The 19,205-nt window shown below is 32.8% G+C and overlaps 1 protein-coding gene across 11 annotated transcripts in view; it reads right to left on the reverse strand.

Moving 5' to 3' along the window:
* The window catches only part of CCDC88A (coiled-coil domain containing 88A), a 142,224-nt gene extending 123,400 nt beyond the window's left edge, over positions 1–18,824 (reverse strand). For 3 of the 11 annotated variants that reach the window (XM_051975297.1, XM_051975298.1, XM_051975296.1), the window contains exons 1-2: positions 18,537–18,817; positions 18,324–18,424 (exon numbers count right to left, since the gene is read on the reverse strand). In XM_051975297.1, the coding sequence (XP_051831257.1) occupies positions 18,324–18,424; positions 18,537–18,599 (164 nt within the window). In that variant the 5' untranslated portion in view covers positions 18,600–18,817. Of the gene's footprint in view, positions 1–18,323; positions 18,425–18,536 lie in introns of all 11 variants that reach the window. The other 8 variants (XM_051975293.1, XM_051975294.1, XM_051975292.1 and 5 more) reach the window with 5 other exon arrangements.
* Between the last annotated feature and the right edge of the window lie 381 nt (positions 18,825–19,205).

Here is a 19,205-nt window from a genome sequence, read left to right on the forward strand (position 1 = left end):
ACCAAAAAAAAAAAAAAAGCCATATTACATTTCAAGAAATATTAAAAGAAAACTCCCCGATATCTTAGAATCAGAGAACAAAGTAAAAAGAGAAAATAAATTGGTCACCCTCTGAAAGAAACCCCCAAATGAAAACTCCTAGGAACTTCATATCCAAAATCCAGAGGAGGTCAAAAAAAAAAAAAATACTTAAAGCAGCCAGAAAGATTTCAAGTATTAAACAGCCACCATCAGGACCCCACATAATTTAGCAGCCACCAATTTAAAGGAAAAATGAATTTAGGGCAAAGTTTATAATCCAGCAAAAATAAATATAATGCTACATGGTAAAAAAGGAAGCAAAACACAGAGAACTTCTTAAGATTGTATTTGGAACATCATTGGGAAGCAAAAGTGAAGTTTAAAATATCAAGAATTTTTTTAATTCAGTAGTTTTCAATTGTGTCCAATTCTTTATGGCCTATTTGGGGTTTTCTTGGCAAAGATACTAAAGTGGTTTGCCATTTCCTTCTCCAGTTCATTTTGCAGATGAAGAAATGAGGCAAAAGGGGCTAAGTGATTTGCCCAAGTCACATAGCTACTTAATGTCTCAGATAAGATTTAAACTCAGAAAGCTGAGTCTTCCTGACTCCCAAGACTGATGTTTTATCCACTGCTACCTAACTGCTCCTTTCCTCTTTACCCTCAAGTTATTTCCCTATATCCATTAGATTATGAGATGCCACAATCATGAGCTCCTTAAGAGATAGGACTACTTTTTGCCTCTTTTTTTAAATTCCTAGTACTTAGCCCAGTGCCTGACACAAAGTAGGCATTTAATAAGAATTTATTTACTATCCCTTTTCCTACTCACACTATTAACTTCTTTAGTTCCTGCATTTGCTGTTTCCATTTTCTTATTCATTCTTCAATCCCTTCTTATGCTAACAATCTTAATATAATCCACAAAACTGTTCTCTAGAAGGGCATCAAAAGCTTCTTAAAGATGTCCAATTAAGTCCAGCATTTTCTGCGTTGTCAGTTCCCTAGATTTTACAACAACATAAAGTTTGATAACTACTGATCAATAATATCTCTTGGATATACTCTCCTTCCTTGGTTTCCTTAACACAAAATAGTATGGCTGTTTGAGCCATGTAATCAGTTTCCTTAAGGCTACATCTTAGTCACTTGCTCTAAGTGATCTCAATACCTAATAGTCAGCACCTAACACAGTGCCTGGTACTTAATGTAGACACATTTAATAATTGTTCATTTATTGACTGATTGAATGTACTTCCATGGGCTCAACTGTTACTTCTACATAAATGATCACCAAATCACTATTGTTTACTTTTATATCCCAATTCCTTAAAAGTGTCTTATATAGAGCAAGCACTTAAAATGTTTGAATTAAAAGTAATTTCATTTGCATGGATTTCTCCTGCAATGTAAGATGAACTTATATATGTACAAATACATGTAATATCAAAGACAACAAATATATTTTCCCCTCAAAAAAATCCAAGTACTCCAAGTACTTTTTAAAGTAAAAAATTTAAATGAAGCATTGGCAAATAGCCTACTAATATATAGGACAAGTCTTTCTAGAAGTCAATAGACAACATAACAATAATATGGCCGTAAGCAATTTTGCATTTAGTAGTAACCTACTTATGACATGTTACATTAATGTCAACTGAAATAAAAATAATCAAATTATCTAATATTATACTCACTTTAAAAAATTGGTCTTAAAAAAAAAGAGCATTAAGAGACCAGATGGAAAAGTAAAAATTGATGGTTTTAAAACATTAATATTTTGTATCTGACTTTTGTGCAACTAAGGATCATACAGCTACTGATTCAATGACTAGAATCTATCAGAAATAGAAATCTGATAGCTTTAATGGCTATGTATTTAAATCTAAATACTCCCCAAACCAATTATGCGTACTTTCATACCATCTGTTCACCATAATCACTTAAAAACTATTCACTGTGCTCATGAGGTTAATACCATTAAAATTTTAAGACAAAGTGTATAATTCTTTTGATTTTTGTTCTTAAATGAAAACATATTTAAGCTATTCTGTATAGTAATATGTAAGTATACATTTTCAAATTGGAAATATGACTTGACTTTATTTTTGCCAATATTGGTATTAATAGAATATTTGGTTCAGGGGAAAAAATCCATTTTTAAAATCCAATTATTTTTGAGGCAAAAACCTCTCAGAACAAAATGATATAGTAACAATGTATTTTCTATACATAGCTTAAAAAGACAAATTTCACAGGTACAACTGTCACAGATCAAAAAAAAAATGCCGATATATAAATCAAAATACATAATGCAAAAATTTCAAATATTTACATTAGAGAATTCCCTCTTAAATAAGATATACATAAAACTCAAATCAAAACATTTTATAAATTCTGACAGACATTCCTGACAAAGATCACAATAAGATAGAGTGAATGGGAGCAAAATAATTTCTCACAACTATTCCAGAAGCCTATGATCACTACAGAAAAGATTAAGGCAGAAACACTGGGCCCAAGAACATAGCTCAGGGAATTCTTTTAGTATGGGAACTAGAGGCAAGTCTGGACATCCTTGAGGTTGGAGCTATGAATCAAGTAAAATTAGAAGACAGTCTTGTCCAGTATCAAACTAAGAAGTCCTGCAGTCTATAACTGTAGTGCTTTGAAGCCAGTCTAGGACTTAGTAGCCTATGAAGAAAATATAAGAGAATCAAGGTAAACAGTAAATTAACAGTCATTATCACGCAAATGTGAATGGAATAAATTCACCTATAAAACTGAAGAAAATTGTAGAATAGAACAATATTTCATTTACAAGAAACACAAAGCAAAAAGACTCACAAAAATTTCAAATAAGATGTTAGATCAAGTGAACTCAAAAAATTTGCAATAGCCATATGATCTCTTTTTTAATTTTAAAAGATTTTATAATTTTTTTATTGTTGAAGATATTTTCTCTTTATCCCTTCTTTGATCTCCCTTTCCCTAGAACACCTCTCCCCATCCTCTCCCGGAGAACCCAGAACTCTCCCTGACAACCAAACAGGCTTTTGTTCCATCTGATGACCTGTGCTTCATTACTCAAGCACAGACCATCAACTCTGGGGCTACAAGAGGGAGAGAAGAGATGCTTTCTCACTAATTATCTACAGCCAGGACTAGTTCCCTGCCTCCTTGAGAATTTTTAATTCTCCTAAAGTCGTTCCCTTTTACTCCACCTCCTTTATCATAAAAGTCACGAATAGCCATATGACCTCAAGGTAAAAGTGGAAATAAAAAACACAAAAGAAATAAATAATAAACAATATTATGGGATACAAAGGGATATATCACAATAAATCAGTATTGATATTTTATTTGTGTGGGTTATGTGTTTGAACCAAATATCTTTTTCAGAAAATATCAGGGGTTAAAGTAAGAATATCCATTATTATACTTTGATGCAGTACTATAAACATAGCTATAACAATAAGACAATAAAAAGAAATTGAGGAAATAAGCATAGACAAAGGCTGCAGCAAGGTCAAGAAGGAAAAAGGTCACTGGATTTGGCAATTGGAGATCACTAGTAACTTTGGAGTGAATAGTTTTAAATGAAGTTGCAAGTGAGATTGTAAAGATTTAATAAGAGTATCTTGAAGCACCAATTGAAGACATCAGCCTTCTCAAATTAGTAAAATTGCAGAGGAGATACAGGATGATAGCAAGGATGGAAGGATCAAGTAAACATTTTGTGAGGGCAAGGGAGACATGGACATGTTTGTCAATAGGAAAGCAGCCAGTAAATAGGGAGAGACTGAAAATCAGTCAGTGTAGGGATGGAAGGGGGGAAGTTTGCTAGAGGAGATGGAATGGAATCTCTTGTGCAGTTATAGGAACATGCATTGGCAAGGAGAAAAGCTTCTTCTGAGATAGGAATAAAAGAGGAATAGTGACAGACGGCATGAAGCAGAAGAAAAGAGAACTCTTGGCAAATGGCTTCAATTTGTTCTATAAAAATGTGAGACAAGGTTACTGGCTGGGGGGGAAGGGGATGGGCTATATCAGAGTTTTAAGGAGGAATGAAAAGGTTTGGAAAAGCAGCAATGGTGAATGGAAAGTGAGTCAATTAAGGAAGTAGAGAAGGATTCCCTAGTAGCAGTTGGGTACTCAGCTAAGTTCATGAAACAAATCTGTAATGGACTCACTCAGAATGGTTGTGTGATTTTCCTCCAATTTCATTCAGCCAATCATGTTCAAGAGTCAAAGTAGTAGATAGTGACTTTAAAATCAAAGGATGAGGGTTGGCAGAGGTACAATCACTGATATAATAAGAGGGCAAGGGACTCAAAAGAAAAAACACAATAGATGAAACAATAAAATAGCCATATGTTTGTTTAAAAGTAATTTTCTCTTTTATTTCCAAAGTTGCTTTTAAAAAAAGGAAATTTTCCTTTGAATTTCAAAGAAAAATAATTGGTCAATCTGCTAAGTAAAAATACCAAGAAATGCAAAAATCAAGAATTAATTCCGAAAAAGAATTTTAGATTAAGAAATGTATCCCAAAGAGATCATAAAAAAGGGAAAAGTTATCACATGTGCAAAACTGTTTGTAGCAGCTCTTTTTAAATTGGTAAGGAACTGTAAACTGAGTGGATGCCCATGAGTTGGGAAATGACTAAATAAACTATGGGTATATGAATCTAATGGAATATTATTGTTCTATAAGAAATTATCAGCAGAATGATTTCAGAGAAGCCTGGAGAGACTTACATGAACTGATGCTAAGTGAAGTGAGTAGAACCAAGAGAACATTGCACGTGACAACAGCAAGATTATACTATGGTTCAATTTTGATAGATTTGACTCTTTTCAACGAGATGACTCAGGCCAATTCTAATAGACTTGTGATGAAAAGAGCCATCTGCACCCAGAGAGAGAACTGTGAGGACTGAGTGTGCATCACAACATAATATTTTCACCTTTTTATTGCTGTTTGCTTGTATTTTGTTTTTTCTCGTTTTTTTCTTTTTGATCTATTTTTCTTGTACAGCATGATAATTGTAGAAATATGTATAGGAGAATTACACATGTTTAACATCATATTGGATTACTTGCCATCTAGGAAGAAGAGGTGGAAGGGAGGGAGAAAAAAAAATTTTAGAACACAAGGTTTTTGCAAGGGTTAATGTTGAAAACGATCTATGCAAATGCTATGTGTCCCAACTCCAAAAGGAGATAATAACTACAAAATTAATATCTACAAGAAAAATCTCAAAGAAAAATACTGCAAATCCAAGTTCAAGTAGAACTCCTAGAAGAGACCATTATAAAGCCTAGACATAATTCAAGAAATAATTAACTGCCCAGAACCAGAGAACAAAATGAAAACAGAATTTACCAGTTACCTCTTAAATCCCCAAAACAAAAACTCCCAAGAACATCGTAATTAAAATCCAAAGCTTATAGTTCAAGGAAAAAATACTGCAGTCAGAAAAAAAAAGAAATCAAGTACTGAGGGACTATGATCAAAATTATACAAAACTATGCAGTCACCATTAAAAGGAGCAGAGAAGTTTGGAATATGATATAAGCAAATGATATAGAATGACAAGCAAGAATAATTTGCCCAGCAAAAGTAAGTATATTCCTAAAGAGGTAAAAATGAACCTTAAATGAAACAGAGGAGTTCTAAGTATTGAAAAGTCCAGAGCTTAGCAGAAATTTTAAAATACTACAAAGAAATCAAAAGAAACATAAAATGTAATTGAGAATAACTCAATTTAAGGGGCTAAACAAGAATGAGATGTTAGCAGTACAACATGAAGATATGTTTCCTCACAATTCATCATCATCAAGGTGATAATAGAAGTCTAATAGGACCTGGTGGTCTTGTTACATTGTGATGATCTTAAAAGAAAAGACCAAGAGTGAAAAAAGATTATATGGGAGGTAGAGAAAGAAGGGAAAAGAGAATAAAAATAAGTTATCTCACAAAATCAGATTATACAAATAAAAGACCAATACAAAAAGGAAAGCTTGGGGAGATCATTTGATTTGATTTACTTCCATCTGAATTGGTCAAACTATAGAAAAACAGATAGGCAACCACAAGAGTTGGGTAGCACAGAAATATATTTCACTCAACAGGGAAACAGAAAAGTAATTAAGAGATGGGAGAGAAGCTGAATGAGAGAAGTACATTAAGAGAGCAATTGTTCCTCAGCAGCAAAACAAATTACACACACACAACACACACACACACACACACACGTATATATATATATCTCCTAGACAAGAGTGGATCTCACAAAGGAATTTAAGAAAAAAAGAAGAAAGAAAACTATCAGGTAGTACAATAAGGAAGTTTGTTAATAATTTGGGAGAAAGAACACTGGATATTGAGTTAAAGGACTTCGGTCTGAATCCTTGGTCTTCCACTTACTTTCTATATGGGTAATATCTTGGACAAATCATTTAATTTCTCTGAGCTTTATTTTTCTTATGTTATTGTCTCATCTAAAACTGTCAAGACTATAAATATTAGAATTCCTATAAGAAATCCCTATATGCTCCTGTAAAAAAAAAATCTTAAAGAAATCATTTTCTTCTCTAAAATTGCTTTCAACCTTGGTTCAAGTGGAGAAGCTATATACTAGAAAATAACAACAGCTAAAGTTAGACGAATACCAAGCATGATAGTGAAAGGAAAGACCTTATAACAGGCTAATCAATTTTGTTGTGATTCAGTTGATCGGTAAGAATATAATAAAAAGTATTTGCATGATGAAAATTTGCACAAACGTTTTCTTGGTACATAAAATATACAAAACTATTTGTTCAATAAGTAAAACAAGTCTTGAGAAAAAATTATCCTGGCAGGCATATAAAGAATGGAGCTGGTATAGATAAATCAGTTGTAGTTACCCAGGTATAAGTCTAGGTCTAAGGCTGAAATTTTAGAGTAAGAAAAATTTCTAATCCAAGAGAAACATGGAAGAAAGCAAACTAAATGGATACAGAAGTACTACAATTTTTTAAAAATCAAAGCAAGGTGGCAAGCTGGAGGGAAATGGGAATAAAATGTTGCCACTAGCAACAATAAGGAGTGAGAGAAGATTGACAATTTTATGGACAATGAGGCCAGTTTTAATAATGTTTCAGCAATACAATTACACAATTGGAAAATAATAGAAATTAACAGTTCCAAAGGAGTTTCCTTAACTCAAACCATACCTGAACAAGAGTTTCCCCCTATACCATGCCCACAAAGTGGTCATCCAGTCTTTGCTTGAAAATCATTAGTGAGATTCTTGTGTACCTATAGAACTCTCTACAGAAAAATATCACAAGGCAAAAACAATTCTTCAAATTTGCATAGTTGCTATCAAAAACATTTCCCTCTATACCAAACTTAAATTTACCTCTCTAAATTTACCACTCTACTGCTCCCTGTTCAGCCCTCTGCTACATGACAAATCTTCCACATGACAAGCTTTCAAATCTATGAAGACAACCAACATGTAACATATTTCTTCCTCCAAAACTAGCTTCTCCAAGCCAAATATCTCCAGTTTTTTCCTGATTCCCCTAAATGTTAATGATGCCTTCTCTCCCAAACAGTCTTATATTTAACTATTTTTATATATTTCTAGTTAGTCATTTTATATTTGTGTTCTCTATGTATTTGTTATCTTCCCATTAGGATATAAGCTCCTTGAAAAGAGAGGCTATTTCATTCTTTGTACTAGTCTCTCCAGCACCTATGTGCCAGGCATATTGAAGATGTTTAACAAATACTTGTTGACTGACTAAACCAAACCTTTTATAGCTTTAAATCAAGTCATGTAAGTTTCTGGGTTCTTCTTTAACTTATCAATGTCATTCCTTAAAAGTAGCATCTAGAAGTAAACACAACACTCCAAATGCAATATGACCAAAACAGAACATAGCCAGGATAAAAACATTTCTCTGGACTTTGGCATGATGCTTCTCAATAAATCAAAAATTGGATTTAGAGTTTTTGATGCCATAAGAGGGCAGATCCATCAGACAGCTAAAGATATAACCATGAAAAAAAGAGTTGGGGTAGAGATGTGGACTTCAGATTCACTCAAAGGATAAAACTCTCTAGTAGCTCAAGCTATTTTTTAAAGTGTTTTGAGGAAGTCAATGCCTTTTAAAAAGTAATAGGTTGGATATTTAACATATATAGGACTGCTTGCCATCTTGGGGGGGGGGGGTGGAGGGAGGGAGGCGAAAAAACGAAACATAAACGAGTGCAAGGGATAATGTTGTAAAAAAATTATCCTGGCATGGATTCTGTCAATACAAAGTTATTATTAAATAAAACAAAATTTAAATTAAAAAAAAAAGTAATAGGTTGGTCACAAAGCATTAAAATGCAATAAGTGAATAAAAACATTTAATGAGCACAAAGTTATAAAAGTATAGAAATTCCAAAAAGTAAACCTCAAAATGCACCAAGATTTAAAAAATGTATTATGCCAAAATGAATGATTAGTATTATGTCAATACACTTAATATAGCAAATAAATCGAAGAAGACTTAATAGAAAGTGGATAATTTTAATTTAACTAAAATTATTAGCACTAGCAATTTTTTAGTAATTATTAGTAAAGATCAAAACAACAGAAAATGCTAAATCAATATGAACTAATTTACAGTAGATAATAATAATTGGCACAAAAATACATCTTATTTTCTAGTACATATGCAATATTAAAAAAAAAACATATACTTGAATTAAAAGACAACTAAGTTTAAAGAGAAAATTTACATATTGTATTCTCAAGTCTACTATGAAATAAAATGTGAAACTAACAAAAAAATTCTAGGTTTAAAAAGAAATTATAAAAATAACATTTTTTTTGAATTAGAAATTATAATTTTTAAAATAGCATCCATGTGATGAAGCCAAAGCTATTCTGAAAGACAAACTTAAAATGCTTACAAGAGGTAAAGGAGAAAAAAAAAAAATTAAGTCTATATTTTTAAAAAATAAGAAAAGAAATGAGCCAAAAGAAAACAGAAAAAAAGGAGGTGAAATTAAAATGAAAAAGCAATGAAAATGACAAAATAAGTTAGCTTTTTAAAAATGCAAATAAAACTGATAAACAATTAGAAAACTGAATCAAAGAAGCAGCAAGCTTATGTAAAAATAAAACATCGAAAAGAGGAAATTATAATGAATGTAAAAGAAATTAAGAAAATGATCAAAATTATTATGAAATTCCATATACTAATAAATACAACTTTTTTTTTTTAAATGAACAAATGTAAAAATACCAAAAATAACAATCCAGGAAAAAATAATTTAAACAAAATCAATCTCAGGATAAGAAATTGGTCAACTTGTCAGATTACCCAATAAAAAAGGAAAAGATCCAGATGCCTTTATAAACAAATTTTCAAAACTTCCAAAGATCAATCCCTATGCTACCAAGAGTGCTTATTATGTTAGAAGACATAATGCTATTCAATTATTTTTTATGAGCCAAATCTAGTAAGAAAGAAGGAAAAAAAGAATTATAAATCAATTTTATTACTGTCCATGAAGAGAGAAGGCAGATACCCAGGCAACCAATGTTGTTGGGTACAACTCTGGTACTGTTGACTAAATTGAACATTAAGAATTGACAGGCCAATTTGGAATTATGGTTAAAAAAAAATGGCAGTAATAAACACAGTCTTTGTCTACTACTACTGCTAAACCCATATCCCAACTGATTAAGGGCAAAATTAAAAGTACCATAAGCACCAAAGTAGTCACAGCAATATTTGTTTGGTAAATCAAAAATCTAGAAACAAAGCCACTGGGAGATGTACTACACAAACTCATGAATATAGTGAAATAATTTTATAAGAACAAATGAATATGAAATACTCCAAAAAAAGGAGGAAATTTATATGAACTGATACAAGTTAATTCAAAGGAACTAGAGAAACAATATATATAACATTATAACAATGTAAGTTAAAAGAATGATAAAAATTGAACTGCAATTGGGATGCAACACCATTTACCAAGTTTGAACACAGCAATCACAACTTAGCTACAGACACAAAAGTTCAGAAAAATCAACAAAAATATTCTATGAAAATTGATTTGCTCTGTGGAATTTACAATAGTTTTGTATAGTTCGTTGTTATTTGTAAATGTATATCCTTTATGTCAATAAAATTTATAATTTACATATACAAAAACGTTCAAAACTGCATGCTATCTAATTATGAACAAGCTTGGCCTGAGAAAATAGATGAGAAAATGTATGACCTCTATAGCCCAACTTCTTAAAAGCCTATACACAATGTTGTAACTGTTAAATGTTTGATTTGCATACCTAATTTATATATCTATATATAACCGAGATCATGCAAAAATTTCTCAAGTAAAAAGGGGTTGTAAGTGGAAAAAGTTTAAGAACCCCTGCTCTACAGAAGTGACAAATCAGAATCAAGACTTGGAGCTAGATAATCTTAAAAGCCAAGTAAAACATATCTATTTTATAGATGAGGAAAATGAGGCCCAAGGAGGTTAAGTAGCTTGTCCAAGGTCACATAGGTACTAAGAATCAACTAGTTGTTGAATGTTGAGTCCCAATCCTCACATCAATGTTGAGTTCACTCCCCCTCTCTGATGAATAATCTTCCTAAAATGCATAACCCAGACCTGACCATAATTCTTCAATTACAGTCTTAACAGGATACTCAAAAAGTATTTATTAATATAGTCTGAAATCACATATGCACAGAAAGTGCCTTAAGCAGCCAACATAAGACCTCCTTATCAGGTAGAAACATGTAGCAGCAACTCATTTATAAAATCACTACAATAGAAGATTATGAACAATATTACCTTATAAAACAGAAAAAAGCAGAAAGGAAAATAAATTTACAAAAAGCTTATAGTCAGACCCAAATGAGTCATAACTCCAAAATTAAAATTCAAACTGAAAAAGGACAACAAATAAACTGAAAATTAGACATCAACATTTCTATAATTCTAAATATTCTTCTTCATTATCAATGACATTTTATCTGCTGTTTCTAAAGTACCAATGAAGAACTAAGAAAGGTGTTAAGTCAGGAAGGGCAGCTGGACCAGACCAACTATACCTCAAGGAAATTCATCCAAGAGGGAACACAATCCTGAAAATATCAAAGGGTTCATTAAAAAAAAAAAAAAAAAAAAAAAAAACAGTTAACAAGCATTATTAAATGCTTACTACATTTCAAGTACTGTATGAAAGAGAAATAACAAAAGAATTGAAAAAAATTATACTCCCCCAAAAGGACTAAAAGGAGCAAAATTACTGGCACACGAACACACACACACACACACACACACACCCCTCTCTCCAAACACACACTTACACATATGTATGTACATGTGTGTACTTCTCATACATGTAAAAATTTCTAGGAAAATGATCTATACATACATTGAGGGGATCCATAATGAAAATATGAAAAGAGAACAACCAAACGTCACAATTTCTTATAACAGATCATATTATTACAGTTAAACCACTGAAAAGTACAGAGAATATAAAATCTTACTATGCTTTTTATATCGACTGCAAAGAAAAGCATTTGATTAGTCACCTTGTTTTCCTATCATGGGTGAAGTCTATGAAAACTTTTCTTAAACTAATGTTTTTATATTTATAAAATAAAAATATAAAGGATTACAAAGGAAATCAATTATATTGAAAATTTTATCAAAACATTTAAAAAGGAAGTTTACCCCAGATTAAAACTACTAAACTAATCCAGTCTGATTATAAACCTGGCCAACCTTTAAAGGCTTTCTTTGACACTGTTTTTCACATACCTAAAAGATTCACTCAGAGAAGAAGCCAGAATTTGAGAAATACTATATTAAACTATTTGAGTACAAAATTAAGATCTTATAGATAAAAATGCTCAAAATTCTTTTTTAACATATATTACTAAGTAACCTTTAAATATAATAAGATACATTTAGATATTACAATAAGAGTAGTACTATTATTCACTAATTATGAAATCTAGTCTAGCTAATTTATTTTCTCTCCCAACTATTTGCCAAACATTTTATTAAGCTGTACCAAGTTAGACAGTAGAAGAAAAAAATCTTCATAGGTTGACAGCTTGAAGGTATCTTTCAGATGATCTTACTCAATCCTCCCATTTTACATGGGAAAAAACTAAAATTTAATAACATGAAGTGGTTCCCCAAAGCCACATAGTAAAATCTGAATCCAAATCATCTTATTCCAATGGCACTGTTCTTTCCTATATCAAGCAGGACACACGAACCATATACAAATAATCACCATGCATAAGATTAGTACATAAAAAAGATACTTAGGGTATTCTACTAATTTCTCCATTAGTATTCAAAATCCTAAACAATAAAATAAGTCCACAAAATTCCTTAATTTTACAATTCAAAACAGCCATTCAGATAACGTGGCTAACCAATCACTCTGGTTCATAACACATAAAACAACATATAACTATGTTCACTAAAAGTAACTTACAATTACTACAGGAACATCCTGCACAGAGTCTCAATCAAATAATTCCCTACAACTGGCAAAGTTTCAGACATTCTCCTGTTTATAAATATTTATAATGATTCAATCAAAATCCTGAAAAAGCCTCCTCAATAAGGGACACAATTATAAAACAGATTTGTCTAACGAAGCTATATAGTTGAAAAAATTCATTAAACATTTACCAAACACCTATTATGTCCCTGTCACAGTGAGAAGGTAGGGATACAAACAAGAAAAAAGACAATCCCTGCCTTCAAGGAGCTTATCTCATGCCAATGACAGGCAGCAGACTAAACTAGTCTATCAGAGTGTGTGTGCGTGTGCGTGCGTGTGTGTGTGTGTGTGTGTGTGTGTATCTTAGACACTGTAGATGGACAATGAACTTGGCACACTTTGCATTTAGGAAGCTATGAAGCATTTTCAACAATGTCATACTTATGTATGAGATAAAAACCCATTTTAACACCAACAATCTTCCAGTGAGGATACATGGCTATCAATTAGGGAGCACTACAATCTTCAAATAAAAACTCTTGTATGATCCAAAATCACAAAGAAATCACAGAAACTCAGAGTTAGTAAAACAACTGAGATCTGGAAAAGTAATATTTAGTCAAGCAGTAAAGCTCAAACCCAAGTATGAATCTCCTCTATGACACACTTAAAATGTTTTTATGGCCCCAGATCCTAGAACCTTGCTTAGAAAATTAAAGTTTACTGATTGGCCATTAGTCCCAAAGCAGCACACTCTACTTTGTGAGAGTTTTAGTAAGAGGTTCTTTCTCATATCTAGTCTAAATACATCTCTTGGCAAGCATAACTCATTGCTCCTAGTTCATCCCACAAAAGTCATACTTGTTGGAATCTTTACAAACTGCTAACTCATTAGAGTTGAAAGGTTATTGATCTGATCTGATCTGATCTTACAAGAAGATGTTTTGGGCCAGAACCTGAAACAAGGTACTAAGTAGAACTAATTGATACAAGGCTTGTGTTTATATCTTTACTCCTTGGAATTCACAAGTATAGGAGATTCACAAAGTTAACTGTATAACTTTGTGAATTCACACCTCCCTTGAAGCTCTTAGAGCCAGAGAGCACTATGGTAGAAAACCCATAATCCCTCTCTCTCGTATCCCACAATTCCTCTCTCTCATATAAAACAGACAGAGGCTCTCAGGGAGAGTGAGCTGGAGATTGAGAAGGCTCTCTCAGAGGCACAACCAGATTCATCTTCATCTCACACCACTGTGGTAGGTGGCTGGGCTCCTGCACGTCCCCTACTGAGACCAAGCTGATCTGAAAGACTCGCCAGAAAGCTAGCCGAGCCCCAAGTGAAGGAGACAAGAGATTCATTCCATCTCTGTGCGGGCTGGAGGCTGAAGAAAGCAGAGGCAGAGGCTGAAGGACAAAAACCTTTGGATTTGGAGACATTCGGAGGGAGCTCTTGAAACCAAGCAGAGAGATAGGCCTCTAAGCTAATCGGGCTATATTAGAGACAATAAAAGATCTGAACTTTTATCACCTGGCTGCTTTTTGGGTGATTTACTTTTAACTGAAACTAAGGCTGCCTCCAGAAAAACTCCCTGAGAAACCTGCTCTCTCTCCCAGAGAGAACCTTTATATTATTTTAAAGAAGAAAAAGAACATCACATTTTGGCACCCCAACAGGGACTTGAACTCGCTCTCAGAAAGAACCCTTGTTATATTATTTTAAAGAAAAAGAACTCCACACATACTGAAGCTTATTATTTCTTTTTTCACAGTATAGTCCTTCAAACTTTTGAAGACAACTATGTCCCATTTCCTCCTCCTTAGTCCCCCAAATGTTCTCTAGGCCAACAGAATCAGCACCACACTGCCAAATATGACTCGCACACACAAAGCAATGTAAAAAATAATAATCGAAATAGTAGGCTGATCATATCATAATAAAAGATGACTGGCCTCAGACTAGTCTTTGGTACCCAAAGAATGTTGAGACCTATCTGAAATCATAAAGCATTATGTAAGTTTTCTATAAAGGATTTTGAGCAGTGAATGACTACAAATTAGACAAAACCAAAAAGAGTAGAAGGGTTGAGGTCAGTACAAATAAAAGGGAATACCCATATTAATGAAATCCCAGATCCGCTAAAGCAGAAATTTTGTACAAAGATGATTACAGAATGACATCTTCAACAGAATAATGATGATTTCTTATTTTAGGATGATTGTCACATTTGTTTATAAAGTAACAGAGGAAAAACCAATCACAATTATAAAAGTAGGAAAATACTCCCACAAAATGTAGTTAGCTAATCACTCTAGTTCTACCAATAGCTTCCAAGTAGGAGGAAAATTCATGCCATGTCACAAGCTCTCAAAGAGTTTAAATTTGATTTAAGAAACTAATAAATTCCACAATTCATCTCTGCACTTGTTATAATTCTAAGTGAACAGAATCTTAAGTAATGAAGCCAATCAAGCATATGGATCATCATATCCAGTTAACAGTTCCCTCAAAATGTCCTTTTTATTCTTGATATTGTATATATTTTTTAAAAAACTATCACTCCAAACCACTGGTTTTTTACCAGCATCCTTAATGCCATTAACATATGTGTAATACAAAGGTAGTAGTTAAAATACTATGGGACACTCTTAAATTACACTAGCATATGCATGTAGGTCACAGACTGAAAAATACTAATGACAACCATGAACAAAATGCTTTAAAAATATACTAGAGTTTCTTGTTAAAAGTCATCAAAGAAATTTATTTTAAAAGGCTAACTAAATGTTATCTAGAAATTAAGCTAACAGTTTTGGTTTGGGCTACTTCGTAAAGAATATCTAAAATTTCAAAAGAGTAATAATACTCAGCTTAATATGTAATCAGGTCCCCAAAAAACAAAAGAGTTGACAAAAATTTAATTTATTAAGAAACGGAGTTAAACTAACAACTCAAACAAATCTGTACATAGTTTAACCAGTAAATCTAGGGAGAAAAAAATAATTTCCTCTTTTTTGCATTTTCTTTGTACATTTTTCAATTAAAACACAATCTTTAAAACAACATCCATTAGCTGAGTTATTCAAAGCAGAATTTAACACACTCAAAAAGCTTTAAGGGAGAATATTTAGAAATTGAGAGGTGGAACTGTAATGTAAGTACCGAAGCAGATGAGAAGAAACTGAGATTTATGTATAAGTAAATCTCCAAAAAGAAGATTTATCAGAGACAATCTTGAAAGACTATCCACTTAAAGGCATAGACAATATTAAAAAAAAAAAAAAAAAAAACTTATGTTCAAAAGTAAAAACAATCTACACTGTCTCTTGACAATGCAGCTGAATTTAGCAATATGTGAAAATCTTTTTAACAGAAGAAAATTTAAGGAAGAAAAAGTTATATTTAAAAATCTAATAAGTCATTTGCTTTAAATTTTTTTAATTTAAAATTTCTTAAACGCAGTAATCAAATTTAAATTTCTAATGCAAGTGTTCAAAATATTACTCTTTTTAAATGCATAAGTGAGGCAAGATAAGGGGAACAAATCCTGACTATCTTTTGTCATACCCACTCTTCCTGTCATGTGTTGAACTTAATATAGAACTGTATTTTAGTTATCCTAGCAATTTAATAGTCCAATATTACAAAAGTTTCTAATTTTGAAAAAAGTCCTGTCAAAAAGATTACCATAAATCAGATAGAAACTTAAGCAAATAAAAAAAAGAATTGCATAGATGAAAAATACGTATTTATTCAGTTGCCTATGGCGATTTTATCTTCTATCAGATAACCTTGAAAAAAGTGTAATTCAAATGTTTTTTATCTGATTCTCAACATTTTAAGTGTTTCAGAACTAAACATTTTTCAAACATGTATCTTTCTATATATGGTTTGTATCTCCAGTTCCTACAAAAGTGCCAGATACTTTTTTTTAACCAGACATATTATTTTATTGATATATATATGTAATTCCCAGTTAAGAAACTCATTTTATAAACACTTTAGCACTGTTATCTGCAATTTATAGTTGGCTGGCACAGAGTTGGCTCTTAATGAACATCTGTTGGGTTAGATGGTTACAATATTTGATAAGGATAATAATTTTTAAAATGCCACTCACTACACTGCTAATTTGTGTAAAAAATTCAAATTTTGTAAATAAGATAATATTAAGCAGTCCAATAACTTTGGGATCTAGATATATGGGGGGAAAAAACAGCACAAAAATTACTTTAGAGAAAGGGTTCTTAATCTAGGATTCACAAATTCCCTAGGGGATCTGTGGATAGATTTCAAGGGTTGTATAAACTTGGAAGGAACAAAATTACAATTTTATTTCTATATAACTGATTTCCTTTATAATCTTATGCCTTTACTTTATGGATTTTTAAAACTTCTTATTCTCTGAAAAGCTTATAGGCTTCACCAGATTCAAAAGGATTCCATGACATAAAAAATATTGTCACTGACTTAGAACATACCTATCAAGTATACAGAAAAGATACTACAGTAATTTGCAGCTGTCATCTATTACCTTATTTTATGTATATAAGCAAACTAAAAAACATCCTAAGTTGTCTTTCTTTGGAATGTCTCAAAAAACAAATGTTTATTCCACTAATATATTAAATTCCTACATAGCAAAAATGCTAAATGCCTTTTTTGTCAAATGTTCCAATTGTTATGGTGCTAATATTAGTTCCTCTTGGTAGAATGACATTATACATTGGCCAAACCATAAAAACATTTTCATTTTTGGCAACCTCTTTAAAACTCAAAGTATAATATATGATTTATTGATGAAAATAAAGTGTTATTTTTTCTTTTAGTCATTAAAAAAAAATGAGATTTCAATAATCAGCTTCCACTATAGCAACATACTTTACTGATTAATACAATATAACATCAGCATAAGAAACAAGAGTTTTTAACAAGTGATGTTTAGTCCAATTTAAATGTGTACTTGCAAGATACTATGTTTGTGTGAATATAAAAATGAAAAAATCCAGCATCCTTTCTGCTCCAAGAGTTGTGTCTACTCAAGAACATCCAATCTATTGGTTGTCAAAAAAAAAAAAAAAAGGCTTTATGCATCTAAATCTAAGTTGACCAAAAATGTATCTTCTGAACAAATCTGGCAGGAGTCCAGATTTTTATAAACTTCTTAAAAACTTTTAGAATCACATCAATAGTCCTCACCAATCACAATTGTCTGTAATTCTATCTTCTGAAATCTGTTCCTACTTTACTAGATTCAAAAGTTGAGTTATTTCTTTTTAGTCCTAAAGGTTCAAAGGAAATAACCATGCAATAAACTCATGTACTTCATATGAAATCTGTTGGTTTTTTTCCTTTATAAATTGGATAATTTCATCTTTTTTCCAAAAAGCAGAATATTTTATAAGGGTTGGAAGTGTAGTAGCTACTTTTTGATATATATTGGATTTGATTTTCAGTATTTAAAACAAACATGGAGCAATACACTCTGCTTGGCAAATGAAACTTTTAAAAATAATGAAATTCTATTTCACCTTACAATATTTTAAAAGTCATACCAACAAATACAGATAGCACAGGAACATTTCCTTCAAAGACCAACGCTTGGCCACATGGACCTACATGGACAAAAAGCCGTTCAAAAGCTAGCATTACTTCAAACCCAAAGGCTGAAAGTTCACAATGGTGGTTTTTTTTAACCATAAAAGAAACACCTACTTAAAAATAAAAGGGGGAGGAGGGAGGGAGAAGCCACTTACATTTGCAGCATGACCTGATTCAAGAATACACCATCCACCAGGGCTACATATTCATCCAGATTGGTCCCACTTCCTGTCGCCAGAGGTCCAAATGTTTTAACCTAAAATATAATGAATGGCCTTCATCATTACACAAACTCCCACCTCCATTTCTGCCGCAAGATATATCCCCCACCCCCAAAATGAAATGTGCCAACGGGAACCACCACTTACCCAAGTGACCAAGGGACTGGACATGAAGTGTTCCAGTAGTGGAGTAAAAATCTCATTCTCCATCTTACAGATGTGTGTATGTTGCTGGGGGTTTTTTGTTTTGTTTTTTAAAGAACTAAACCCAATTTGGGGAAACAAAAAAGAATATTCCAGGGTAATTGGTGGAAGATCGCTAATTTTTTTTCTTCCCCAAATGAGCAGGAATCAATGAAACCACATTTCCGCAGAGCAGCAGAATCTCATGGTGGAGAAGGAAGCCCTCTCCCTCCTCAAAGAATCCGAGAGAAACGATCGCGGAACCCGGGGGTCTGGCTTCAGCAGCCGCCAGTAGCAACAGCCGCCGCCGCCGCCGCAAATGTCTCTACAGGGCGAGGAGGGGCAGAGAAAAGGCATCTGGAGGGGGCTGGGGCTGAGACAAAAAGCCCTACGAGCTTCCCCGACTCCGGGAGGAGACACTCCGGAGAAAGCTCCCCTCCCCAAAAAGAATCGGCTCTCGGCTGGAGTAAGCGCCCGAAGCAGATGCCCCGCAGTCCGCGAGGGTTCCGCAGAGGCTCCGGCTCCGACTTCCCCTGCCCAGAGCTATAGGAGACCACAGCAGGGAGGGGAGGGGGTGTCCGGGGCTGCAGATCCTGCCGAGCCGCAGCCGCCGCACACTAGTCAAAGGCGACT

Source organism: Antechinus flavipes, chromosome 2 (genome assembly GCF_016432865.1).
Source record: "Antechinus flavipes isolate AdamAnt ecotype Samford, QLD, Australia chromosome 2, AdamAnt_v2, whole genome shotgun sequence".
Lineage (NCBI taxonomy): Eukaryota > Metazoa > Chordata > Mammalia > Dasyuromorphia > Dasyuridae > Antechinus > Antechinus flavipes.